This window comes from Lynx canadensis, chromosome E3 (assembly GCF_007474595.2).
Source record: "Lynx canadensis isolate LIC74 chromosome E3, mLynCan4.pri.v2, whole genome shotgun sequence".
NCBI classification, from domain to species: Eukaryota; Metazoa; Chordata; class Mammalia; order Carnivora; family Felidae; genus Lynx; species Lynx canadensis.
Window position 1 is genome coordinate 31,884,943 of NC_044318.1, and position 26,472 is coordinate 31,911,414.

The following is a 26,472-nucleotide window of genomic DNA, read 5'->3' on the forward strand; positions in this document are numbered from 1 at the left end:
CCTAGATTAACTGACCACCTTCCCTTAATGAAATGAGGGGAATTTTTATGTGGTAGTATTCTTTGTTGTGAAGGTCAATTTATCTAATAATGGAGTTGCTCCAAAAGTTGTGTTTTTTGTTTAATTAATCTTAGCCTGAAATGTCTTTTCCCATCCTTTTATTTTTAACCTCTCTTTGTTTTGTATTTAAAGTATGTTTCTGGGGCACCTTGCTGGCTCTGTCAGAAGAGCGTGCAACTCTTGATCTTGGGGTCATGGGTTCGAGCCCCATGTTGGGTGTAGAGGTTACTTAAATAAACTTTACAAAAAGAGTACGTTTCTTATAAGCAGCCTACAACCTCTGCCTTATAATTGGGGTATTTAGACCATTTGCATTTAGTGTCATTATTGACATGATCATCTTGCTATTTGTTTTCTATTGGTCTCATCTCTTCTCTGTTCCCCTCATCCTGCCTTCTTTGGATTGATTTTTTTTTAATTTTTTTAAATCTTTATTTATTTTTGAGAGAGCGACAGTATGTGAGCAGGGAAGGAGCAGAGAGAGAGGGAGACACAGAATCCGAAGCAGGCTCCAGGCTCCGAGCTGTCAGCACAGAGCCTGACGTGGGGCTCGAACTCACAAACTGTGAAATCATGACCTGAGTGGAAGTTGGACGCTTAACCAACTGAGCCACCCAGGTGCCCCTGGATTGATTTTTTTATGATTCCCTTGTATCTTTGTTTTATTCATTATAATTCTTTGTTTTATTTTTTGTTCTATCTTTTGGTCACTGCTTTAGAGTTTCTAGAACACATCTTCAACTTTTTATTACATTGTACCACTTCATGTAAATAGGGTAAGAATCTTCCAGGTGTATACTTCTATTTTTCCTCTTCCTGCTTTAGTAAACTGTGGGCCATATTACCTCTACATATGTTATAATCCCAAAATACATTGTTACTATTTTTTCTGTGGTCAATTATGTTTTGAAGAGATTTAAAAGTGATGGGTAAAGTATTTTATATGTATCCACATAATTATTATTTCTAGTGGTAAATTTTATTTATAGTTTATCAAATTTGAAAAAATCTTGGCCATTATTTCTTTAAATATGTGTTCTGTCTCCTCATTTTCCTCTCCTTTGTAGATTCCAATTTACACATATGTTTGGCCTCTTGAATTTTCTTAATCTCACTGAAGTTCTGTTCTAGTTTTTCTTTTTTTCTTTTTCTTCTCTAGGTTTTATTTTGGACACTTTCTACTAGTATGTCTTCCAATTCACCAATATTTTCTTCTGCAGTGTCTTATCTGCCATTAATTCCAGTCAGTGTATTTTTATCTCAGACATTTTCTTTTTCATCCCTAATCTAGGCCTCACAACTGAGGCAATACTTTTTTTCTTTTTAACAACCATTTATTTTTAAGTAATTTCCACACCCAACATGGGGCTTGAACTCAGAACCCTGAGATCAAGAGTTGCATGCTCTACCAACTGAGCTAGCCAGGCGCCCTGAGGCAATACTTCTCTGAGAGCTCTATTTGATGCCCAGTATATAGTCAGTTTTGTCTCCTCTGATTGGAAACGCATACTACTCTGGCCTGGAGATCAGTACTGGAGATTGTACTGTTAGCTCATTTCTATTGGTTTTTCTCCCAGCCTTGAGTAGTTTTCTCACATTCACGTGTTTAGCAGTATCCAGCTAAAAACTTGGGGGGATTCAAGAGCTTTTTCTTTTCAGTTTATCTTATTTATTTTGAGAGAGACGGAGTGCATGCACAGGAGGGGCAGAAAGAGAGAATCTCAAGCAGGCTCCACACTGTCAGCACAGAGCCCGATGTGGAGCTTGAACTCAGGAACCATGAGATCATGACCTAAGCTGAAATCAAGACTCAGACACTTAACTGAGTGAGCCACCCAGCTGCCCCAAGACCTTTTCTTTATATTCAGCTCTCTATTCTCCATGCAGTTCTCTCCCGCAAATTCTAGCCAACTTGACCTCTCTGAATTCTCAACTTCGTACCCTCAACTCAGAAAGAATGACGCAATCTGTCTTGGCCCCCTTCCTGTACTGTGACTTGCGAACAGTCTCCTACCAATACACTGGATCAACTGAGGGGCTCATCTGGGTTTGTTTTTTTTTTTTCCCTTGTCTGAGGAATCAATCTCCTGTGCTGTCTGCCGGCCATTGTCTGAAAGCCCTTGCTTTCACGTTTTGTCTGGGATTTGGGGGTTGTTTAAAGTGAGACTGTAAATGGGAATGCAAACTGTTGCAGCCACTCTGGAAAAGAGTATGGAGGTTCCTCAAAAAACTAAAAATAGAACTACCTTACGACCCAGCAATTGCACTACTAGGTATTTATCCAAGGGATATATGTGTGCTGTTTCGAAGGGACACATGCACCCCAACGTTTATAGCAGCACTATCGACAATAGCCAAAGTATGGAAAGAGCCCAAATGCCCATTGATGGATGAATGGATAAAGAAGATGTGGTCTATATATACAATGGAGTATTACTCGGCAATCAAAAAGAATGAAATCTTGCCATTTGCAACTATGTGGATGGAACTAGAAGGTATTAATGCTAAGTGAAATTAGTCAGAGAAAGACAACTATCATATGACTTCACTCCTATGAGGACTTTAAGAGATAAAATAGATGAACATAAGGGAAGGGAAACAAAATAATATAAAAACAGGAAAGGAGACAAAGTATAAGAGACTCATAAATATGGATGACAAACAGAGGCTTACTGGAGGGGGTATGGGAGGGGGCATGAGCTAAATGGGTAAGGGTCATTAATGAATCTACTCCTGAAATTATTGTTACATTATACGCTAATTTGTATGTTAATTAAAAAAATAAAATTTAAAACAAAAGTGAGACTATAAATCAGTCATGAGGGTGGAGCCCTCATGGATGGGATTAACACCCTTGTACAAAAGGCCCCAGATCACCCCCTTGTCCCTTCCACCATGTGAGGACACAGTAAAAATAGGGATATCTATGAGTCAGGAAGCAGGCTGTCTCCAGGAATGAAATCGACTTGATCTTGAATTTCCCCAGCCTCCACACGGTGAGAAAGTAAATATATTTTATGAATCACCAGAACCATCAGTCTATGGTATTCTGCCATAGCAGTCCCAAAGGACTAAGATGGGGGCATTTCTCAGAGAGCCTGAGATAAGCAAAGCAGGGCAAAACAGGATACTTTGCTCCATAATGCTAAATGCCAGGAAAGCATTAATTGTGGTGAGTTTTTTTTTTTTATGAGTACATTCATTTTAATTTTTTTTTATAGTCTATTTTTGAGAGAGAGACAGAGTACGTGTGAGGGAGGGGCAGAGAGAGAAGGAGACAGAGTCCAAAGCAGGCTCCAGGCTCTGAGCTGTCAGCACAGAGCCCAATGCAGGGCTTGAACCCATGAACTGTAAGATCACGACCTGAGCCAAAGTCAGACGCTTAACTGACTGAGCCACCCAGGTGCCCCTGACTGTGGTGAGATTTAAAGGGCAAGTACTGAGTCTCAGAGGCAGAGGATGCCATGGCCAAGCCAGGAAATAGACTATAAACCAGGAACAGATGATGATAAGTACAGAGCCTTCAGCTCTATAAATGCACAGCACCAGGAATCTTATATACATACTTAATTTTTAAAAATCAATTGGGGCGCCTGGGTGGCGCAGTCGGTTAAGCCTCCGACTTCAGCCAGGTCACGATCTCGCGGTCCGTGAGTTCGAGCCCCGCGTCAGGCTCTGGGCTGATGGCTCAGAGCCTGGAGCCTGTTTCCGATTCTGTGTCTCCCTCTCTCTCTGCCCCTCCCCCGTTCATGCTCTGTCTCTCTCTGTCCCAAAAATAAATAAACGTTGAAAAAAAAATTTTTTTGAAAAAAAAAATTGAAAAAAAAAAAATCAATAGTATTTCTACTTACAATGGCCCTGCCTCCATGGAGACGTTGACATGTGCTTTGATTTTCAAATCTTTCTGAATTTTCGGGTCGCAGGCTTGCCTGAAATTACCCAGGTAGATTCTACCTGGAATTATTTCAACAGGGTAGGGCTGAAATGCATCCAGTTCCTGAAAGGAAGGAGAAAGTACTATATAGAATATGTATGGCATATAATAATATAATAGTATTTTCTTTCCCTAGGGAAGAAATTTTTTTTTTATTTTGTTTTTTTTGTTTTGTTTTTGTTTTTGTTTTTTTGTCTCTCAAAATGTGGCTTAGCAAACCAACTTAAAAAGATAATCCAGAGGGACGTCTGGGTGGCTCAGTCAGTTAGGTGTCCAACTCTAGATTTCAGCTTGGGTCATGATCTCATGGTTTGTGGGTTTGAGCCCCACACTGGGCTCTGTGCTGGCAGCGTGGAGCCTGCTTGGGATTCTCTCTCTCTCTCTCTCTCTCTCTCTCTCCCTCCCTCCCTCCCTCCCCCCCCTCTCTCCCTCTCTCTCTCTCTGCCCCTCCCCAGCTTGCTCACTATCTCTCTCTCTCAAAGTAAATAAACTTAAAAAAGGGACACCTGGGTGGCTCAGTCGGTTAAGTGGCCGACTTCGGCTCAGGTCATGATCTCGCTGTCCGTGAGTTCGAGCTCTGCGTCGGGCTCTGTGCTGACAGCTCAGAGCCTGGAGCCTGTTTCCAATTCTGTGTCTCCCTCTCTCTGACCCTCCCCCATTCATGCTCTGTCTCTGTCTCAAAAATAAATAAACGTTAAAAAAAAATTAAATAAACTTAAAAAAAAAAAAGATAATCCAGAACAGTGAATGAGATGGACATGTGGGCATTCAGAGAGACTGACAAGTAAGAACTTGAATAAGAAGTTAGAAGGCTGGTAGTAAGAGACAGGCGGAGCCACTGAATCATTGTACAGCACACTGCATCTGAACACCAACATCCCACTTACCCCCACGGCACCTGTGTGCACTTTTCTGGGTGCATGAAAATTGGTGTCTAATCCTCCTTGACGCAGAACTGTGTAAATCCAGGGTGTGCCCAGTAGGATAGGGAGAGGGGACAGCCCTATATTATGATATATCATAATTATATAATTACTGAAAGGATAGCCTTTTAATTATATAACTGTATATTATAATTATATCCTATTATTTTTGGAGGCCACCAAACTTTTAATACCTTCTTTAAAAAAAGAATGAGGGGCGCCTGGGTGGCGCAGTCGGTTAAGCATCCGACTTCAGCCAGGTCACGATCTCGCGGTCCGTGAGTTCGAGCCCCGCGTCAGGCTCTGGGCTGATGGCTCGGAGCCTGGAGCCTGTTTCCGATTCTGTGTCTCCCTCTCTCTCTGCCCCTCCCCCGTTCATGCTCTGTCTCTCTCTGTCCCAAAAATAAAAATAAACGTTGAAAAAAAAAAATTTAAAAAAAGAATGAAACTACCCACATAGAGCCTATTTGTCATCAGGAAATAAATTCTGAGGAGTTCTGATGTAGACAGGTAGGAAGAACAGGACACCACTTAAATGGAGACTCACTGCATTCCAGGTCCAAAGTTATGATATGAAAAATTGGGGTTTCTTTGAAAAACAAAGATCCTACATTTCCCAAAGCACATTCTAGGAAACAGTGGTCCCTTCGCAATGCACTATGAAAAAAGCTTCAGAGAATCAAGTACATATGGGAAGCTGTACCTGACATCCCCATCTCAGAAATTGACAATGTACAGGGGTGCCTAGGTGGCTTAGTCGGTTAAGCATCCAACTTTGGCCAGGTCATGATCTCATGGTTTACGAGTTCGAGCCTCTTGTCGGGCTCTGTGCTGACAGCTCGAAGCCTGGAGCCTGCTTCAAATTCTGTCTCCCTCTCTCTCTGCCCCTCCCCCTACCTCTCTCTTTCTCTCTCTCTCCCCCTCTCCCTCTCTCTCTCAAAAAATGAATAAATGCTAAAAAAAAAAAAGAAAAAAGAAAAAAAAAGAAAAAAAAAAGAGAGAGAGGGGTGCCTGGGTGGCTCAGTCAGTTAAGTGTCCGACTTCGACTCAGGTAATGATCTCGCGGTTTGTGAGTGTGAGCCCCGTGTCAGGTCTGTGCTGACAGCTCAGAGCCTGGAGCCTGCTTCATAGTCTGTGTCTCCTCCTCTCTCTGCCCCTCCCATGCTCATGCTCATGCTCTGTCTCTCAATAATAAATAAATGTTAAAGATAAAAATTAAAAAAAAAGAAATCGACAGTGTACATTACCAAGTAAAGGTTCAAGAAAGTCCTGTGATTAAAAAAAAAAAAAAATCCGCTCATTACAGTCACTATAGAAAACAGTATGGAGTTTTTTTAAAAACTTAAAAATAGAACTACCATATGATCCAGCCATCCCACTTCTTGGTATATACCCAAAAGAAATGAAATCACTATTTTGAGAAAGGAATATCTCCCATGTTCCTTGCAACATTACCCATAGTAGCCAAGACACAGAAACAACCTACCTGTCCATCGACAGATGAATGAGTAAAGAAACGTGGTATGTATACAGAACGGAGTATTACTCAGTTACGAGAAAGAAGGACATCTTGCCATTTGTGACAACATGGGTGGACCCTGAGGGCATTATGCTAAGTGAAACACAGGAATACCTCCTTTTATTATGCTTCACTTTATTTTACTTCAAAGATACTGCCTTTTTCTTTTTCTTTTTCTTTTTTTTTTTTTTACAAACAACATTTGTGGCAACGCTGCATCGGGCAAGTCTATCAGTGGCATTTTTCCAACAGCATCTGATCACTTCTCTCTATCACATTTTGGTAACTCTCACAAAATTTCTAACCTTTTCATTATTATTCTATGTATTATGGTGATCTCTGATCAGTGATTATGACTCACTGAAAGCTCAGATGATGGCTAGCATTGCTAAGTAATAAAGTACTTCAAAAAAATTTTTTTGATGTTTATTTTTGAGAGAAAGAAAGAGCACACAAGTGGGGGAGGGGCAGAGAGCTAGGGGTACAGAGGATCCAAGGCAGACTCTGTGCTGAGAGCAGACAGCCTGATTCAGGGCTTGAACCCATGAACCATGAATGACCTAAGCCAAAGTCAGATGGTCAACCAACTGAGCCACCCAGGCTCCCCAGTAATAAAGTATTTTTAATTAAGGTACGTTCATTGGTTTTTTTTTTTTTTTTAGATGTAATGCTATAGTGCACTTAATAGACTACAGTATCGTCTAAACAGAACTTTTATATACACCAAAAAAAAGTCATCTGATTGGCTTTACTGCACTATTTGCTTTATTGTAGTGGTCTGGAACCAAACCCACAGTATTTCCAAGATATGCATGTAAGTCAGATAGAGAAAGACCAATACTGCCTGATCTCACTTATATGAGGAATCTAAAATGGCCAAATTCATAGAAACAGAGAGTGGAATGGTGGTTGCAGGGGGCTGGGGGGTAGGGAAATGGGAGATGTTGGTCAAAAGGGTACAAACTTCCAGATATAAGAGGCACAAATTCTGCGGATCTAATGTACAACATGGGAACTTTAGTTAACAATACTGTAATACAGGGGCACCTGGGTGGCTCAGTCGGTTAAGTGTCCCACTTTGGCTCAGATCATGATCTCATGGTTTGTCGGTTCAAGTCCCGCACCGGGCTCTGTGCTAACTTCTTAGAGCCTGGAGCCTGCTTAGGATTCTGTGTCTCCCTCCCTCTCTCTCTCTGTCTCTCCCCTACTTGTGCTCTGTCTCTCTCTCAAAAATAAATAAACATTAAAAAATAATTTAAAAAAAACCAATACTATATCGTACTTGAAAGTTGCTGGGAGAGTAGATCTTAAGTGTTCTCACCACCACACCAAAAAATGGTAATTACTTTTGAGGTAATGATTAACCCCACTTGGTGACCACTTCACAATATACACGTGTGTCGAATTAACACCCTGTACCCTTTAAACTTGACACAGGCTCTGTGTCCATTATATCGCAATAAAACTGACTAAAAAAAAATTACAAAATCTGTTTCAAGGAAAGAGGACAAGAGTGTTAGAAAGTGGTTAGAAAAAAAATTGTCATCAAATGCTAATTTATAAACTAGTTGGAAAACAGCCAATAAAGCATGCCAGTCTAAGACTACTCTAAAAATGTGCCTCCAGGGAACTGTTGAAAATCTTCCCAGTGGTTCCCTGGGCTGAGTTTTTGTAGCTCAGATGCTTGTAATAATACAGTAGCTACATATTTATTGTTGGTATGGGTTGAAAATCTACTTGTGATATTTAGTAAAATAAAACCCAGGCATAATGTCAAGAAAACAAACAAACAAAACCCACTAACATTGTATACACTATAGTTTCCAATATGATCTGTTTAGAGGTCCCTTTTTTCCATGAGTGTTTCACGGGAAATGCTGATCTATGTAATTTCAAAGGTCAAACCTAGCTCTAAAATGCCTCTGGCCCCAAGATGGACTCAGAAATAACATCTGGGGCGCCTGGGTGGCTCAGGTCAGTTAAGGGTCTTGATTTCGGCTCAGGTCTTAATCTCATGGTTCATTGAGATCGAGCCCCATGTCGGGCTCTGACCTGATAGCATGGAGCCTGCTTGAGATTCTCTCTCCCTCTCTCTCTGGCCCTCCCCCATTTGCAGGCATGCTCACTCTCTCTCTCAAAATAAATAAACAAACGTTTTTTAAAAAGAGAAAGAAATAACATTAAGTGATGAGGGACCATAAGGCAAGCCACCGACCAAGCACGAGCTAGCACAACCTCCCCACCCTCCAGGTGGGATATGTGTGACATTCCTGAGGCACTCCCGGCTGCCCAAGGACAAAGGAAAGGACAGGAAACAAATGGTTAAACTGATAGCATCTCCATCAGTTTACAAATATCTCATGAATCGCCTAATCCCCAAGAACTCCCTACTATCTTAATGATAATGCTTTCCTAGAGGGAAAAACAACCTTAGCTGGACAATAGCTAGGGCTCCAGTAATCTGTAAATCCTCTTTGGCATATGGAAATCCCTTTAAGAAACTTCCTCTGGACTTTACCTCCCCCACCTCCACAGGATACAGGCAGTCACTCTGCACAGCCCCAGTGCAGCTCTTCCTGCCCACGGGTTCTGTCCCTGTGCTTTCATAAAATCACCTTTTTGCACCAAAGACGCCTTCAAGAATTCTTTCTTGGCCGTCAGCTCCGAACCCCACCATCACCCAAAAAGTTCATCATTAAGTCCCGCAGGCTACTTGGCTGTTCACTTCAGAGGCTTCAGAGCCTTCTGGCCTCAGCACATGGGCTCTCCCAGTGAGCCCACTGCAAACCCACATTCTTCCCAAGTTGTCAGCCTCAAAAAACCTTTCTCCAAGAGCAGACACCAAGCCGAGACAATTCTCAAGCATGTGAAAGGGACGAGTGACCCTTCCACCTGCAGGCAGGCCTGCTACTGACCCAAGGCTTCCCCAGAGCCCGGGCTGACACAACCCAGGATGCTCAGCTTGCTGGAGCCAAAGGAAACCCTCCTAGTTTCATCTGGAAAATCTCACTGAACACCCGACACAGATCTGTCTGCTATTCCCGCTGCTTTCAAACCAGCTTCCTTTCCTGTGGCCGTGTGGCAGGGAGAAAACACGCTGTGCTGTAAAGGGCAAGGGCATGTTAATTCTAGATGACATGGTTTTGATACCTATGTCGACAAGGATGTCCAAATGAAGCCCACTGCCCTTGCCCCACACTGCTGCCTCCTCCCGTGTCCCCCCAACCTGTCACCCACACCGGGAACCAGGGCACTATTCCAGGCTCCTCCCTCCCCCACCATGTCCTGCCCCTGCCCCCTCCCTCCCCAAGTCTAATCAGTGCCACTGCCTAAGTGCTTCTTAAAGCTGCCCTCTCCTCGCCATTCCCAGACCCACCTGCCCCCCACGGGTCTGCTTTCTGCACCGCAATCACCATCTTTCTCAAGCGCGATCTGACGGCACCAGCCACCCCGGGCTCACCACCATCTCTCTCTAGTGTGGTCTTCACATTTTAGTCCCAGAAGCTTTTGCTCTGAGCGAAACTTTATTTAAGGGAGGCCACATGTAAAATAGAGGAAGTTGCCAGTGGCTGCGTCTGAAGCGGGGTTCAGTGCCCCCATCACCCCTCCTGGGAGTTCCTTGGGGAGCAGCAGGGACACCCCTGCTTTATAGCACATCAAAGCACATAGCAGGAGGAGAGTGGGGCTTTCATCCTTGCCCAGGAATTACTAATGAAGGTCCCAAACAGAGACAAATACTAGGTGCCTACATTCTATAGAGGGCCACAGATCCCGGGGCAGAACTCACCCCTGCAGGCACTGCTAGCTACCACCACCAGCCACCCCTTTTCCCAATCTATGCTAAGACTGGGGCCAAGGGCAAGTCACAGGTGTATACACATGTCAACGCTGACCCAAATGTACATTTAAATATGTGCAGTTCATCTTATGTCCGTTATACTTTACTAAAGCTTTTTTTTAAAAAAAAAAAAGGGCAGGGGGTGAGTTATCAGCAGTGTGATGTTTGCAGAGAAATGCTTATTTCACACACTAAAAGGCCAGTAACAGGGGGCTCCTCTCGGAGCAAGGAGTGTCTGGCAGGATGGGGAGACTGGCTATACACCTGGTGAGCTGAAAATCAAACCATGGTTACGTCAGACGAAGGAGGGCAGGTAGACATGAATAGCCTGGATATGGGAACACGTACAACCTCAGACAGGAGTCTCTGCCTTTGTGCCCAGGCTGGCTGGGGCAGCTGAGTCAAGATAAGGAGCAGCTGCAGCAAGGTCGGCCTGGGTCTCTTTCCTTACCATCACTCCCTTGTGGCTCCTTCAGGGATTCAGGTGAAGGAGTGTGGACATGGTCAGGGGTCACGGACTGCCAGAGGAAAACAAGGAATTGGGGGTGCTTCTGGCAGGAGGTCTCAGCGGGGTTTCTCTGAAAGATCCTTAGTAATAAATGGGCCCCCTGAACCAGGTCCCAGGAAAACCAGCAGCTAAGGCCACCGGCAACAGACAGAACAAGGCTGGGCCAGAGTGAGGAGGCATTTCCCCACCACTGAGGGCAGCCAGTCCAACAAGACGGGTCCCACTCTGGACCCCCAGCACCACAGTCACAGGCCCAGGAGCCGGGAAGAGAACAGAGGTCCCTATAGCTAACCCACCCCCTTGCGACTCCCACCCCCACAAACCGAAGACTGTCTTCCAGCTCTGTGGGATGGAAGAACTGAGATTTGATCCAGATCTGAGAATGGAATGGTACACGAGCCTAGCTTGCACTGGACTGAATCTTTTTACTCTCCTTCAAAAAAATTATTTCACGAGCGCCTGGGTGGCTCAGTCAGTTGAGCAGCTGACTTCAGCTCAGGTCATGATCTCCCAGCTCGAAGGCTTGTGAGTTCGAGACCCACGTCGGCTCTGTGCTGACAGCTCAGAGCCTGGAGCCTGCTTCCGATTCTGTGTGTCCCTCTCTGTCTCTGCCCTCCTCAATGGCTGCTCACGTTCTGTCTCTCTCTGTCTCAAAAAATAAAATAAAACATTAAAAAAAAATTTTTTTAATTATTTCAGGGGTCCTTAGGTGGCTCAGTCGGTTGAGTGTCCGACTCTTGATTTCGGCTCAAGTCATGATCTCATGGTTCGTGGGTTCCAGCCCTGCGTCGGGCTCTGTGCTAACAGCTCAGAGCCTGGAGCCTGCTTCGGATTCTGTGTCTCCCTGTCTCTCTGCCCCTCCCCCACGGTCTCTCTTTCTCTCAAAAATAAACATTAAACTTTTAAAAATTATTTCAAAAATATACAAGAGCAGAGACGCACATCATAAACCCCTGTGAAGATCACTCATTTGCAAACGTGACCAACTAGTGGCCAATTTTGTTTTCTCTATTCCCTCACCAACTTCCCAACCCACCCTGGATTATTCTGAAGGAAGTTCCAGACGTTATATTGTTTTACCCATAAATATTTCACCATGTATCTCTAAAAAAATCCAGTTTATATGCACACTTCCCCAATCATTTTAGGATTAGATTGGAAGTGGCCAGAATTTATGAATCAGCCTAAGACACTAAGGGCAAAAAGCTAAAGGCAATTATCGGAAAGAAGGAAACCCCCCCGGGAATGTTTACATTCCACTGTCTTCAGACCCTCCAATAAGCTTGACACTGCCTTCCAGGGACCAGCCCCCCCCCCCCCCCCGGCCTGCAGGTCAAGGCCACCCCTGCATCCACTTCTCCTGCTCACCAGCTCCTCCTCCTTCTGGTTTGGCTCTAGGAGGTGCCTCTGGAGGTTCCAGATACCTAGGGTGCCCCTGGTCTCCCCTGCTAGCCAAGAACTCCTCATAGGTAGGGATGCTAGCTCACCCTTTCTTGGGTCCTCTGGACCAGTCAGGGCTTGTGGGTCCAGACAGCTGCCAATGGAGAGGCAGCCTCAAATCATGGTGCCCCTGCTGGTCTTTGGTGATGGCCCACCACCTGGAGCCCCCTCCCCTCAGGGATCCCTCCACTCTGGACGGGCCCCACCTCTTAAACACCACGCTAACTCTGGCTTGAATCTGGCGATGATAAATTCGTCACAGTGGCCTGGACCTCCTGCTGCCCCAAGTTCATTTCCCAAGCACAGGCTCCTACATCCCTTCTACCTTTCCCTGTCACTGGCCTCCTCTTTCCTCTACCCCAGCTCCCTACCCCTCCGTCCCCTGGGAAAACCGGGCTCCCACCTGAGCCTGCCTGTGCTGGATACCCTGCCTTACCTGTGGCATCCAGATGATCTTCTGCGTCTGGAAGAAGTGGTATATGGCCGAGAAGCCCTGATAGCCTCCTCTCAGGATGCAGACGGGGTGGCGGGTGAGGTTGGCCAGGGCTCTGCCACACTCGACGGCAGCTCCAGGCACCAGTCCTAAGAGCGGAGACCAAAGAGGTGAATGTCCCCTGTGTGCGCACCATTCACCCTGAGCTCCAGTAGATGGTCACCTGTCTGGAAAAGCAGCGGTCTAGGAAACTGAACAAATATAAATGGAGAGGAGTGTTAATAAATAAAATTTAAGGGGCCCGCCTGGGTGGCTCAGTCGGTTGGGTGTCCAACTTCGGCTCAGGTCATGATCTTGTGGTTAGTGCGTTTGAGCCCTGCGTCGGGATCTGTGCTGACAGCCTGGAGCCTGCTTCGGATTCTGTCTCTCTCTTTCTCTCTGTCCCTGCTCACTCGCTCTCTCACAAAAACAAACGTTAAAAAATAAAATTTAAAAAGCCACTTGCTACTAATTAAGTTGATGCTTCTTTTCTGTAAACTCTTAAATTGTATAGATCCCCACGTTATTGCAAGGAAAGATGATTTAACAGAGAAATCTCTCTAATATATACACACAACACATATGGTATACCAGACAACTCACCTAGTTAAAGTGTATAAGGTAATGGTTTTTAGGGTATTCACAGAGTTGTGCAACCATCACCCCACAAAAGGCACTCCTGCACCAGTTAGGTTTCGCTCCTTATTTCCCTTCAAACACCCAGCACGAGGCAACCACTGATCCAATTTCTCTCTACAGATTTGCCCATTCTGGACGTTTTGTGTAAAGGGAATCATGCAAATGGTGCTTTGGGTCTGGCTTCTTTCGCCCAGCATAAGATCTTCAAATTTCATCCATGTTGTAGCGTGGGCCAGTACTCTGTTCTTTTTTAGGGCTGAGTACTATTTCATCATGTGACTCTACCGCCTTTTGGTTTATCCATTCATCTGCCAATGCACATAGGGCCATGTCCACATCTTGGCTATTGCGGATGGTGCTGCTGTGAACACTTGCACGCAAGATTCTGTGGGCACGTTTTCACGTACGTACCGAGGAGCAGAACTGAACCATACAGTAACTCTACATTGAACTTTAAAAAAAATTTTTTTAATGTTTATTTTTGAGAGAGAGAGGCAGAGCATGAACTGGAGAGGGCAGAGAGAGAGGGAGACACAGAATCCAAAGCAGGCTCCAGGCTCTGTCTGCACAGAGCCCGATGCGGGGCTCAATGAATCATGAATCATGAATCTCAAACTCATGAATCATGAGATCGTGACCTGAGCCAAAGTCAGACACTTAACCGACTGAGCCACCCAGACGCCCCTACAATGAACTTTTGGAAGGAAATACCAAACTGTTTCACAGCACCTGCACCACCTTACACTCAGACCAGAGAAGCAGGAGTGCTCCAATTTTTCCACACCCTCACTGATGCTCGTTAGCATCCGTCTTTTGGATCGTGGCCATTCTAGTGGGTGTGAAGTGATAGCTCACTGTGGTTTTGACAATGTGTTCATCTTAAATGCCCTCGCTGATCCACAGAATCACCAGGAGACCATATGCATGCATATAGATATAGATATATAGATATAGATATATAGATATAGATTAGATATAGATATAGATATAGATATAGGTATGGCAGGAAGTTTACATAATTAAGGCTAAGCCAAGATATCCCAAGGCCAGGATCTGAGCCTTAAAGAGAAATACCATGCAGCAGACTCTGGAGAGCCAGCTAAAGGAGAAAGGGAAGGGCACAGACTCGGGCTTCTATAGCGAACCTTTGTGCAAAGAGAGAAAGCCAATTCCAGCAGGGGCTGCTGAGCCCAACAATGGCCTCCAGACCTGTCGGGAGAGACTGTATCTAAAGAACCTGTAGCTGGCAAGACAGGGGCCAAACCCTATCCTAGAAGGCTGGGCTTGGAAACCAGAATGCTGGGTGTCTCAACACCATCTCCCTCTTGAGCGAGAGGCTGAATAATGGCTAAAGGGTCAGAGGGCCTAGGAGAGGGGAGTCCCCAGACACACTGCTGTTGCCTTTAAACCAGACAGCTGCTCCCCCGCCAATGTCACATGACTGGCTGGAGGCCTATCCCTTGGGGTGCCATGGGGTCAATGGAAGAAGGCCAGTTTCCAGGAGAATAATTAGAGATTCCAGGGGAGAGCCATGAGAATAGCCAGGGGCCCAGGCTACCCAGCCATGGATACCATGGGGTTAATATTTTTAAAACCTTAAATTCATTTTTAATCCCATTAACCTTCAGTTCTCCACTGACACGAGGCTTCATACATGTTGAACTGGGCACCCACTGCTTCAAAAGGCCGGGACAACTTCCAGGCCAAGGGGCTTTCCATTCAGCAGGGAGCTTTAAGTTCAATTATTTTTGGTCCTCAGCACGAGGACAATTGGCTTGAAAGTCAGGCTGTGTTGAGAGAGGAAGAAAAAAAAAAAATTCCCAAAGCTTCCCCCCATGGTTGTTGTGAATGCCCCAGCCCAGGGAACTCTACCCACACATATCAAGAGCCCAATTTGGGCAAGGGTGGGGAGTGTCTGTAATCCACATGTTACAAGGAAGGAAGGATGGTTTAACATAAGGGAAATGTCTCTCCTACAAGAAGGGGGCTGCCCTTGGCCTGGTAAAAGGAGTTTAGAGAAAGAGCCCCAGGGCAACATGGGTGGCTCCATCGGTTAAACACCCAACTCTTGATTTCGACTCAGGTCATGATCTCATGGTTCGTGAGATCGAGCTCCATGTCGGGTTTCATGCTGAGTGTGGAGCCTGCTTGGGATTCTTTCTGTCCCTCTCTCTCTCTCTCTCTCTCTCTCTCTCTCTCTCTCTCTCTGCCTCTCTCCCCACTCACTTTCTCTCAAAATAATAAAACAAATATTAAAAAAGAAAGGAAGGAAGGAAGGAAGGAAGGAAGGAAGGAAGGAAGGAAGGAAGGAAGGACCGACCCACCGCAGAGGCCAAGACAAGGAAAGGTACTCTCCAGGTTCCTAAGAAGAGATCCAGCTGAGAAAGTGAAAACACCTCATCTGCAGGAGCTGGGGGGTCCTAAAAACCACCTGTGCCCCATTTCTGCCACAGCAGGACAGGAGGTGGTTAACCTAACGCTGGATAAGAGAAAAGTAGCAACAGCCCAGGGACGAGCAGCACTCATGGAAAGCCTGAGAAGGAGGGCACAGAGCTGGGGGTAGGGGACTGCTCATGACTCACACTAGATGGGGACATGTCAGCCACAGACACAGCAAGGACAAAGGCCCGTGGCCACAGGCCACACAGGTGAGCTACACCTCACCAGGAGGGCAGGAGAGATGGACCCCTGCTTCTAGGATGTGTGATGGAGGCTCCACCCACAAACAGATTTCCTTGGAGGGGGTGGGGAGGTGCGTGCTTAACAGTAGGAAGGGGAAAGGGATCGTGAGAGAAACCTCGAAATGGTCTTTTACCCCAAAGACTGCGTTCACCTGAAAGATGCCATTTTAAAGGAGAAAAGAGCCTTGACTGGGCAAGGTGTAGATATACGTGTGCGTGTGGTTTGAGGTCTTGCTGTGTTGTTTTGTGGTTGTGGTTTCCTAAGGAGTGAGAATGGGGGTCCCGTGGCAAGGTGAGGTCAGCTATAGAACGTGGAGGGGGTTATCTTTATTGACAACCATTTCCTATGGCTTTAGGGTTCAGCCCGCAATCTTAGGATCGCAGACTGGAACCCAACAAGATAAGCTTGGGGGAATAGGGCACAATTTCCTAAGGACCTCCAGGAAGACTGGTTTTATTAAAGGTGGAAGCCTGGCGCCACCTAGTGACCACTGTGGTGTGAATGCCCCGGGGCCATGGAAACACCCACACCTATTTGCAGCTGAGCCAGAAGAAACAGAGCCTCTGTGCCCCTACCCCTCACTCTCTGCCCTTCCCTGCTCACGCGTGCTCTCTCTCTCAAAATAAATAAACATTAAAAAAAATAATAAAGGTTGAGGGGCGCCTGGGTGGCTCAGTCTGTTGAGCATCTGACTCTTGATTTCAGTCAGGCCATGATCTCACAGTTTGTGAGTTCAAGCCCCGCATAGGGCTCTGCACTGGCAGCACAGAGCCTGCTTGGGATTCTCTCTCCCTCTGCCCCTCCCCTGCTTGCTCTCTCTCTCTCTCTCTCAAAATAAATAAAAAATGAACTTTAAAATAAATTTTAAAAAAATAAATAAAGGTTGAGTCTGATTCTCCATCCCTTCAGAGTAAGCTGCACTTAGTGACTTCCTTCTAATGAACAGAATGTGGCAGAAGTGACCTTGGAAGTCTCAGGAGTCAGTCATAAAAGGCATGTGCCTTTCCTTTGCTGTCTCTCCTTCTTGAATGGCCCACTCTGGGGGAAACCAGCTGCCATGTCGCAAGGCCACACAAGCGGTCCTATGGAGAGGTCTAGGTGGCGCAAAACGAATAGCCTCCTGGCCCTACCTGTGTGAGACACCTCAGATGCACATCGTCCTGGCCCAGCGACACCTTCAGATGACAGCGACCCTGGCCAGCATCTCGACTGCGATCTCGGGAGAGACCCGTGCCGGAACCTGGTACTGGTTAATTAATTAACCTTTGCTGCATTAAGCTACCAAATTGGGGGCTAACTCGTTATGTGGGAATAAATAACTCAACATGTATGGGACCCTGAGTGAGTTACTGCACTTACCTTTCTGGGCCTCAATTTCCCCTTCTATAAAATGGGGGATGTTACCTATTAGGAGACCATTCTCCGTAGCTTCTCACGTTTCTACGTGTCCTTTGAGCAAAGGTACTGGCTTTTCAAGAACATCCGTATATCAAACGGCTTTGGAAGACAGATGGCTTCTCCCTCCAGAGTCGGGGCGGGCAGGCTTTCTGCCCATTATCAAAGATTCAGGCCCCTGAGCTCAGAGTTCTCCTGGAACACAAGCCACCATGTAGGTGGCTATTACCCGGCCCTCCCTCCTGGCACCCTGTGAGAGTCGGGGCTTGGGCACCAGCGTAGAGAATGGGAACATTCTGGTCACTTTCACTGCTCTGAGTCATGAAGTCCGTCGACTCGGACTCAGGAGCCTCAGGTCTTCTGCCAGCACCCGTGACACTGTGGCAGCCTCGCCTGTCGTCTTGTGAGGAAGGGAAAACCTGAGCCAGACCCACCCCCGTTCTTGACGGGCCCATTTCTCACAGGGATGTTCTGCGGACTGCAGGCGTCGACCCGGGGAGAGCCTTTGGTATGGTTCCCAGTACGCGGCAGAAGTTATTCCCTAACTGTCAAGACCTACCTGGCCCGTCGTCACAGTTGTCACCTTCTTCCTCTTTTAAGACAATCTCCAGGGTACTGGTGTTGTGGTCATACACCACGCAGTACCTCACGCACTCCAGATCCACAGACTCCGGGAGAAGATACTCGCTCGCCTTCTACAGAAACCACAAGACAGGTGTGTGGGCAGGTGGGTTCGGTTGAGCAAACACCCCCTGCACACCAGCACCGGAGGTCAGACCGTGCCCGTTCCCCTGACTACACCCACAGGCATGGAAGCACCGAGAAGGGACCGGAGAGCTTGCAGAGCTCCAAGCGCCTCCCGCACCCACGTGCCCTGCTGTGAATAGCTGACCGCAGCTGAGCGGACCAGAGACAGCGCCCGACCGAAGAAGTGCTGGTCCACTGACCGGCCCACAGCCCGCTAGGCTGCCTGGCACGCTTGCCATCGAAGTGACCCTGGCCAGGCTGATGACACCCTCTCTGGGGGACGGTCATTGGCAGTGGCGGCCAAATCCAAAATCTGCCATAGAAAGGGCAGTAAGCAGAGAGCTTGGATAAGCAGGTCACGAGCAAGTGGCTATAACGGGGCCAACTGTACGCTCGAGTGTAAGCTCTCAGGGTGGGAACTTCTGCCTTTTTGTGGTTGCAGATGTACCCTGATTCTAGAACAGTGCCCGGCCTGTGGCTATAAATCCAGTCAGAGAGAGGAAAGGGCAAACAGGAACCAGGATGTCATGAGTAGTCGGGGCCGCTGAGTCGCCAGGGTGGTGGACAACGGACGCAGGAACAATGCCCAGGATGCCAAAGGGTGTTCCAGAGCTCAAGGCGGCCTGGCTGGGCACCGGCTGAGAAGTTAGTCTTCACTCGTTCGTAGCGCTCCCCCAAGGCCCCCACTGCTTAAGGGATCCCGAGCCTGCCTCTGTCCCTTGGGACCTGGTCTGACTGACAAAGATGGCCAGACAGAGGACCTGCCGGTGGAACAGGGCGAGTGTACGTCGACTCTACCTGAAGGCAGTCAGGCAAGGCCCGTGGAGGGACAGACCAGGAAGTTGTCTGGGACTGAGAGGGGAGGAATCACATTTGTCTGGAGGCACCAGGAGAGCGAGCGAGTGCTCAGGGGACCAGCAGGGTTTGGACAGCTAATGAGGGGAGGGGGTTTCCGGAGATGGAGAAGACACGAGCAAAGGGGAAGGAGAGGAGAGCCCACGGAGGCCAGAGCAGGCGGGAGAGCAGGAGAGATGTGGCTGGACATTCGTGTGCCCTTTCACTTAAGTATTCACTGAGGATGCACTCTGCACGTACCCCGTGTGAGGTTCTGGAATACAGAGGTTCAAAAAGGCAAAGGGAAAGAGCCGTGTCAGCCTGGAAGACTCAGAAAGGCCGTGGAGGGCAGGGAGGTTTGGCGATGGGACCGCAAGGGTGAGGGGAAATTTGCCAGATGGACAAGGGAGGGGGGGATGTTCCAGGCAGAAGGAACAGCTTCCAGGTGTTTCATTTTAGTCAACAAACAAGTGTTGAGTTCATCCCAGATGCCAGGGACCAGACTGAGCATCTGGGACACAGTGATTAGCAAAGCTGGCACATACATACCTGTGCTCCCAGCAAAAGTTCTGGAAGCAGTGTGCTCAGGTGGCCATGAGAACTGGATTTCCTAGATTAAGAGACTGTTTGTTATGGGTGCCTGGTGGCTCAGTCGGTTAAGTGTCCCTCTTCGGCTCAGGTCATGATCTCATGGCTTGTCAGTTCGAACCCTGCGTCAGACTCTGTGGTGACCACTCAGAGCCTGGAGTCTGCTTCAGATTCTGTGTCTCCCTCTCTCTCTGCTCCTCCCTCACTCACACTCTGTCTCTGTCTCTCTCTCAAAAATAAATAAGCATTAAAAAAAAAAAAGTTTCTGGGGTGCCTGGGTGGCTCAGTTGGTTAAGCATCTGACTTCAGCTCAGGTCACAATCTCGTGGTTTGTGAGTTCGAGCCCCACGTTGGACTCTGTGCTGACAGCTCGGAGCCTGGAGCCTGCTTCCGATTCTGTGTGTGTATCTCTCTGCCCCTCCCCAACTCATGCTCTGTCTCTCTCCAGCTCTTAAAAATGAATAAATGTTAAAAAATATTTTTTAATGAAAAAAATTTAAAAAATTTTTAAATAATAAAAATTTAAAAAAAGACACTGTTGGTTGTCAACACCACTAATTTGATCACCATTGCCGTCAGGAGTGAACATCCAAGGAAGGATTTACTGGCATCTAACACATCCGGCAGGGGTGGGGAGCAACTGATCCCCAGGAAAACCTGAACCAGGGCTCTGAAGCCCAGACCTCCCCCTCAGGTGCTCCTCTCCACTCCCCCTGCACACAGACCTCACCTTCTCAGACAACGTGCTCCTGAGGCCTGTGACACAGCCACCAGTGATGCCCAGACGCCCACCCCTCAAAACTCAACTGCTCAATAGAGGAGGAGCCTGCTTCTCCGATCACAACTCCATTTTGCTCTTTTCATCCTAGGCCCATGGCCAATCACTGAGGCCTGGATCTGAATACTAGTTTAGGGCCTATCACCAGACACCCGTGATTTGGGCAGGAAGAGTTCCCCTCAAAAAAGGGTGGGGGTGCTGCAACAGAAAAGGAACAGATATCACCACATCCACTTTTCGGGGGAAAAGATACTGCCACATTAAAGTGGAAATCCACTGTAGGACACATTCCAATTTCCGCAGTGTTAAAATATGGGGGACTTATGTGCGTCTGAGAACCAAGGAAACGCGGGAGGGCAAGGTCATTGGGGGACCGGGTGAGAGTAGAAGCCTGTGTGCCCAGCAAGGGGCTGGAGGGGGAGGCCACGAGCACCGAGTTGGGGGCCGTGTGTCCTGCTGGGGCTGCTGGTTAGAAAGTTGGGGAGGGGAGCCGAGAGGCGTCAGCCTGGCTGAGGCCCAGAGGAGGTCTCTTTCAGACCCAGGAAGCTGCCAGAGTCAAAAGAATACGCAAATCTGAGAGTGGAGCCATACATCATCCCGAAGGAGCTCTGGACAGGCTGCAGAAGGCAGAGAATATTCTGAAATGGGGACTAAGAGCTAGAGTATGGAGCCAGAGAAGTGACAACCCCAGGAAGAAAAAAAAAAAAGCAGATACTGATGGGTAGGGGTGGGGAGAGGAGGGTGTTAGGTCGCCAGCTTATGCTGCAGTCAAATGCTCTACTGCTGAGCTACACTCCCAAGCAATGAGCTTAACCCGGAAAAATGCCCGAGGCAGGGCCCACTCTGGCGAAGTACAGGGCACAGGGCCAGAGACGGAGTAGACACCCGCAGGGCGGCAGTGGGAAGGGGAGGGGATAGTTTCTCCAGACAAAATTTTACAGGTAAAACTGACAGCCCAGGTAATCACAGATGGGTAGTCAAAACTGGAAGCCTGGGTGAGATCTCCGAACGAGAAGGTACACGGACAGATCTGAAGGAGACCCAGGACAAACCAGTGGTTGTCTTCACACAGCAGCTGGCAAAAATGAAGCTGAACCAGGCAGACAGAGGAGACACCAGGGAAAGAAGGAACGAACTTGGAAGTCAAGTGTGGAGGATGTGGTCGGGATGACGGAGGACAGAGACGGATCCTGAGTGAAGGCCCGCCCCACATTCTGACTCTGCCGGTATACCTTCTCCACCCGACGGGCTGTAATCACGTGGCTCTCGTCATACTCCCATTTGGAACGCACATCTGGAAAGGAAAAGTATTTTTTTTTAATGTTTGTTTTTGAGAGAGAGCACACAGGTGCAGGGGAAGGAGAGTGGCAGAGGGAGAGGGGGACAGAAGATCTGAAGCAGCCTCTACACTGTCGGCAGGGAGCCCGATGCCGGGCTCACACCCACAAAACGTGAGATCATGACCTGAGCTGAAGTCGGACACTTAACCAACTGAGCCACCCAGGTGCCCGGAAAGGAAAAAGTCTTTTTTTTTTTTTTAACATTTATTTATTTTTGAGAGAGACAGTGTGCATGCACAAGCAGGGGAGGAGCAGAGAGAGAGAGAGAGAGAGAGAGAGAGAGAGAGAGAATCTTAAGCAGTCTCTACACTGTCAGTGCACAGCGTGATGCCGGACACAAACTCACGAACCATGAGATCAGGACCTGAGCCAAAATCAAGGGTCAGATGTTCAACCGACTCAGCCACCCAGGCACCCCATGAAAAGTATTCTCTTTAAATGTTTATTTATATTTGAGAGAGACAGACAGACAGAGCTTGAGCCGGGGAGGGGCAGAGAGACAAAGACAGAATCCAAAGCAGGCTCTACGCTGTGGAGCTGTATGTCAGCACAGAGCCCAACGCGGGGCTCGAACACGAGCAGTGAGATCATGATCTGAGCCGAAGTCGGACGCTTAACCAACCGAGCCACCAAGGGGCCCCAGGAAAAGTGTTTTTTAAGAACTGTATTTGCATATGACCAAACTACTTAGAGTACTTGCACCATCTGCAACGTGTGTTTGTTTGGACAGTGAGGTGACAGGAATTGTAGTTCCTCTATTCCAGGCTGCCTGCATGCCTCTCCTGCCCCATCAGACTCACACTCACACAGCCCCTTAAGCAAGGAGACTTGGTATCTTTGATTTAGGGGAAGTTTTCTCTGAGGTCCAAAAAAGTGGGAAGGGGGAAAATCAAAGCCAGAGTGAGCTCATCCCAAACGCTCCATGGAATTTGAGACCCAAATTCAGACTCTAAAACCTATGAACTGAGGTTCTAAATGTCCCTGCAGAAGGTATGACACTGATGCCCTCAAAGTTGGGAGGAATGTGGAACAGGAACGGAGTCTTATGTATAAATTCTAAGAAGGACTGTTATCCAAAACATCATTTTTTAAGATATTATTTTTTTAAGTTTATGTATTTTGAGAGAGAGAACACACATGAGCAGGAGAGGGGGAGAGAGACAGAGAGAGACAGAGACAGAAAGAGAATCTAAGCAGGCTCCGCACTGTCAGTGCAGAGCCTGACACAGGGCTCAAACTCATGACGTAAGATCATGACCTGAGCCAAAATCAAGAGTCAGCTGCCTAACCGACTGAGCCACCCAGGTGCCCCTAAAATATCCTTTAAGTAATCTCTACATCCAACATGGGGCTCAAACTCACAAACCCAAGATCATGAGTCGTTTGCTCTATTGACTGAGACAGCCAGGACCCCCCAAAACATGATTCTTAAATTCAACAACAAACAACCCAATTTAAAAATGGGCAAAAGATATGAACAGACACAGCACACCAAAGGAGATGTGCAGGTGGCAAATAAACATAGAAAAAGATGCTCCACATCATGTCAAAGGAATGCAAATTGAAACAGTGAGATACCCCTACATGCCTATTTGTCTATTTGAGTGTCAAAAACCTGGGGCGCCTGGGTGGTTCAGCCGATTAAGCGTCCGACTTTGGTTCAGGTCATGATCTCACGGCTTGTAAGTTCAAGCCCCGTGTTAGGCTCTGTGCTGACAGCTCAGAGCCTGCAGCCTGCTTCAGATACTGTGTCTTCCTCTCTCTCTGCCCCTCCCCCACTTGTGCTCTGTTTCTCTCTCTCTCTCTCTCTCTCTCTCTCAAAAATAAACATTAAAAAAAAATCCAAAACACAGACAGCACCAAATGCTGGTGGAAACCAGAACGGTCCTTCACTTTGGAAGACAGTTTGAAGTTTCTAACAAAACTAAACATACTCTCACCAGCCAATGGTGCTCCTTGGTATTTACCCAAATTAGTTAAAAGTTTATAACCACAAATGTTTATAGCAGCTTTTTCATAACTGCCAGAAGTTGAAAGCAAAGATTTCCTTAAATAGGTGAATGGATATAGGGGTATATCCAGACAATGGAACACTATTGGGCATGCGTGCCTGCACGTGTATACACACACACACACACACACACACACACACACACACACACACAGCTATCAAATCTGGAAGAGACATGGAGGAAAGTTAAATGCATGTAGAGGTGAAAGAAGCCAGTCCGAAAAGGCTATATATCGTATGGTCCCAAGTATAGGACATCCCTGAAAACACACAACTGTGTAGACCATAAAAAGATTAGTGGTTGCCAGGGGTCAGTGGGGAGGGAGGGATGAATACACAGAGCACTCAGGATTTCTAGGGCAGTGAAATGCAGGATCCTGTAATGATGCACATATGTCATCCATTTGCCAAAGCCCAGAGAATGTATGACACTAAATGTAAACTCTGGGCTTTAGGTGATAACAGAATATCAATGTAGCTTCATCAGTAATAACACACACACCACTCTGGTGGGGGATGAGGACAGTTGGAGAGGCTGTGTTTAGGTGGGGAACGGGGAATTTAGGAAATCTCTACTTTTTAAAATGTTTACCTGAGGCGCGCCTGGGTGGCTCAGTCGATTGGGAGTCTGACTTCGGCTCAGGTCTTGATCTAATGACTCATGAGTTCAAGCCCCGCATTGGGCTCTGTGCTGACAGCTCAGAACATGGAGCCTGCTTCAGATTCTGTGTCTGCCTCTCTCTCCGCCCCTCCTCTGCTCATGCTCTCTCTCTCTCTCTCTCAAAAATAAAGATTAAATATATATATATACATATATATATATTTAAAAAAAGATTTGCAAGACCTTAAAAATAAAATGTTCGAGAGAGCACATGCACATGAGAGGCAAAGAGAGAGGGAGAGAAAGAATCTGAAGCAGGCTCCGCCCTGCCAGCACACAGCCCTACTGGGTGCGATCCCACAAACTGTGAGATCAGCACCTGAGCTGCGGTCAGGAGTTGGACGCTTAACTGACTGAGCCCCCCAGGCGCCCCAAGAAATCTCTACTTTCTGCCCAATTTTGCTATGAACTTAAAACTACTCTAAAAGTATTTTTTTTAAAAAGACATAAGAGGGGGAGGTTTCTGGGTGAGTCAGTCGGTTGAGCGTCTGACTCTTGATTTTGTCTCGTCACGATCCCAGGGTTGTGTGTTTGAGCCCCATGTTGGGCTCCGAGCTGAGCCGAGCCTGGACCTGCTTGGGATTCTCTGGCTCTCCCTCTGCCCCTCTCCCCACCTTGTGCGCGCCCGCTCTAAAATTAAAAAAAAAAAAAAAAAAAAGGACATAAGAAAACACAAACCAAAAAATACAGGTAAACCTAATTATATTAAAATTAAGAACTTCTTTTTTCATCAAAATACAACATTAAGAAGGTGAAAGGGCAAGCCACAGAGTGAGAAAAAAGATCTGTGACACAAATAACAAAAGACTTGTAGCCAGAGTTTATAAAGAGCTTGTGAGTCCATGAGTGAAGACATAAAACAAAACATCTCAGACATGTGACCCTATCTTTATTTAAATAAAGGCCACATCCCTAGGCTGACCCCAGCCTCCCTTAAAGCACCTTCCTGAGAAAACTCAAAGTTACCAAAAGAACTTTCTGTTTGCCCAGCCAACACCTGAAGGTAGGGCCCCTGTCTCCCAGCCTCTGGGGAAGGGTAGGAATCTAACTTTGATAAGCTCCAGTCAGCAAACCCAGATGGATTTCACAGGGATCACACCCCCTCCGCTTCTTGTAATTTTTCACTTTCCCCAGTCCCCTGAGCCCCACATTCCCTCTCCCTCTCCACCCGCCTCCCTCACTCCCTTAAATCACCCAGTGACCTCTGTGCAATCCAAAGCAGAGTTCAGTTCACACTGGACTCCTTCCTATTGCAACAGTATATTATTGATTAAAATCTGTCCTTGCCTCTTTAACTAGGGTCTGGCTTTGTTTACCTGTGCTGCTGTGCAAGCAACAAAAATGAATCAAGTACATGTAGCTAATCTAACATTGCTAGGGAATTTTGTGGTTTTTTTTTTTTTTTTTTTTTTTTTTTTTAGAAAGAATGCACGGGAGCGGGGGGGGGAAAAAGGAGCAGAGGGAAAGAGAAAATCTTAAGCAGGCTCCACATCCAGTGCGGAACCCACCGCGGGGCTTGATCCCAAGACTGTGAGATCACGACCTGAGCCCAAATCAAGAGTTGGACGCTCAAAAGACTGAGCCACACAGGCGTCCCAGGAGTGAATCTTAACAATATAAACTTGAGCAAAAGAAGTCAGATACACGGTCTGTATGGTTTAAAAACAAGCAAAACTAAGCAGAGTAAACTGTAAGCTCATTTCACTCATTAATATAGATGTGAAAATCAGAAATCACAATAAGCCAAATCTAACAGCGTGCACACGCTATGTGATGATGGAGTAGGAACTATGTAATACTAGAAAATCACATTAAGGTATTAAAGGGGCGCCTGGGTGGTTCAGTCAGTTAAGCGTCTGACTTTAGCTCGGGTCATGATCTCGCGGTTCGCGGGTCCTAGCCCCGCATTGGGCTCTGTGCTGACAGCTCAGAGCCTAGAGCCTGCTTCAGATTCTGTGTCTCCTTCTCTCTCTCTGCCCCTTGGCTGCTCACACTCTGTCTCTCTCTGTCTCTCTCTCTCTCTCTCTCAAAAATAAATAAATATTTTTTTAATATTTTAATTGAAAAAATATTGTAATATTGTGACCAATCACTGTGGAAAAA

At 46.9% G+C, this 26,472-nt stretch overlaps 1 protein-coding gene across 6 annotated transcripts in view; it reads right to left on the minus strand.

The window, feature by feature from the left end:
* Positions 1-26,472, minus strand: part of STYXL1 (serine/threonine/tyrosine interacting like 1) — a 73,099-nt gene that overhangs the window by 23,145 nt on the left and 23,482 nt on the right. For 5 of the 6 annotated variants that reach the window (XM_030301060.1, XM_030301056.1, XM_030301055.1 and 2 more), the window contains exons 3-6: positions 21,590-21,651; positions 17,970-18,105; positions 12,659-12,804; positions 3,912-4,057 (exon numbers count right to left, since the gene is read on the minus strand). In XM_030301060.1, coding sequence (XP_030156920.1) covers positions 3,912-4,057; positions 12,659-12,804; positions 17,970-18,105; positions 21,590-21,651 — 490 coding nt within the window. Of the gene's footprint in view, positions 1-3,911; positions 4,058-12,658; positions 12,805-17,969; positions 18,106-18,357; positions 18,947-21,589; positions 21,652-26,472 lie in introns of those variants that run through there. The other variant, XM_030301058.1, reaches the window with a different exon arrangement.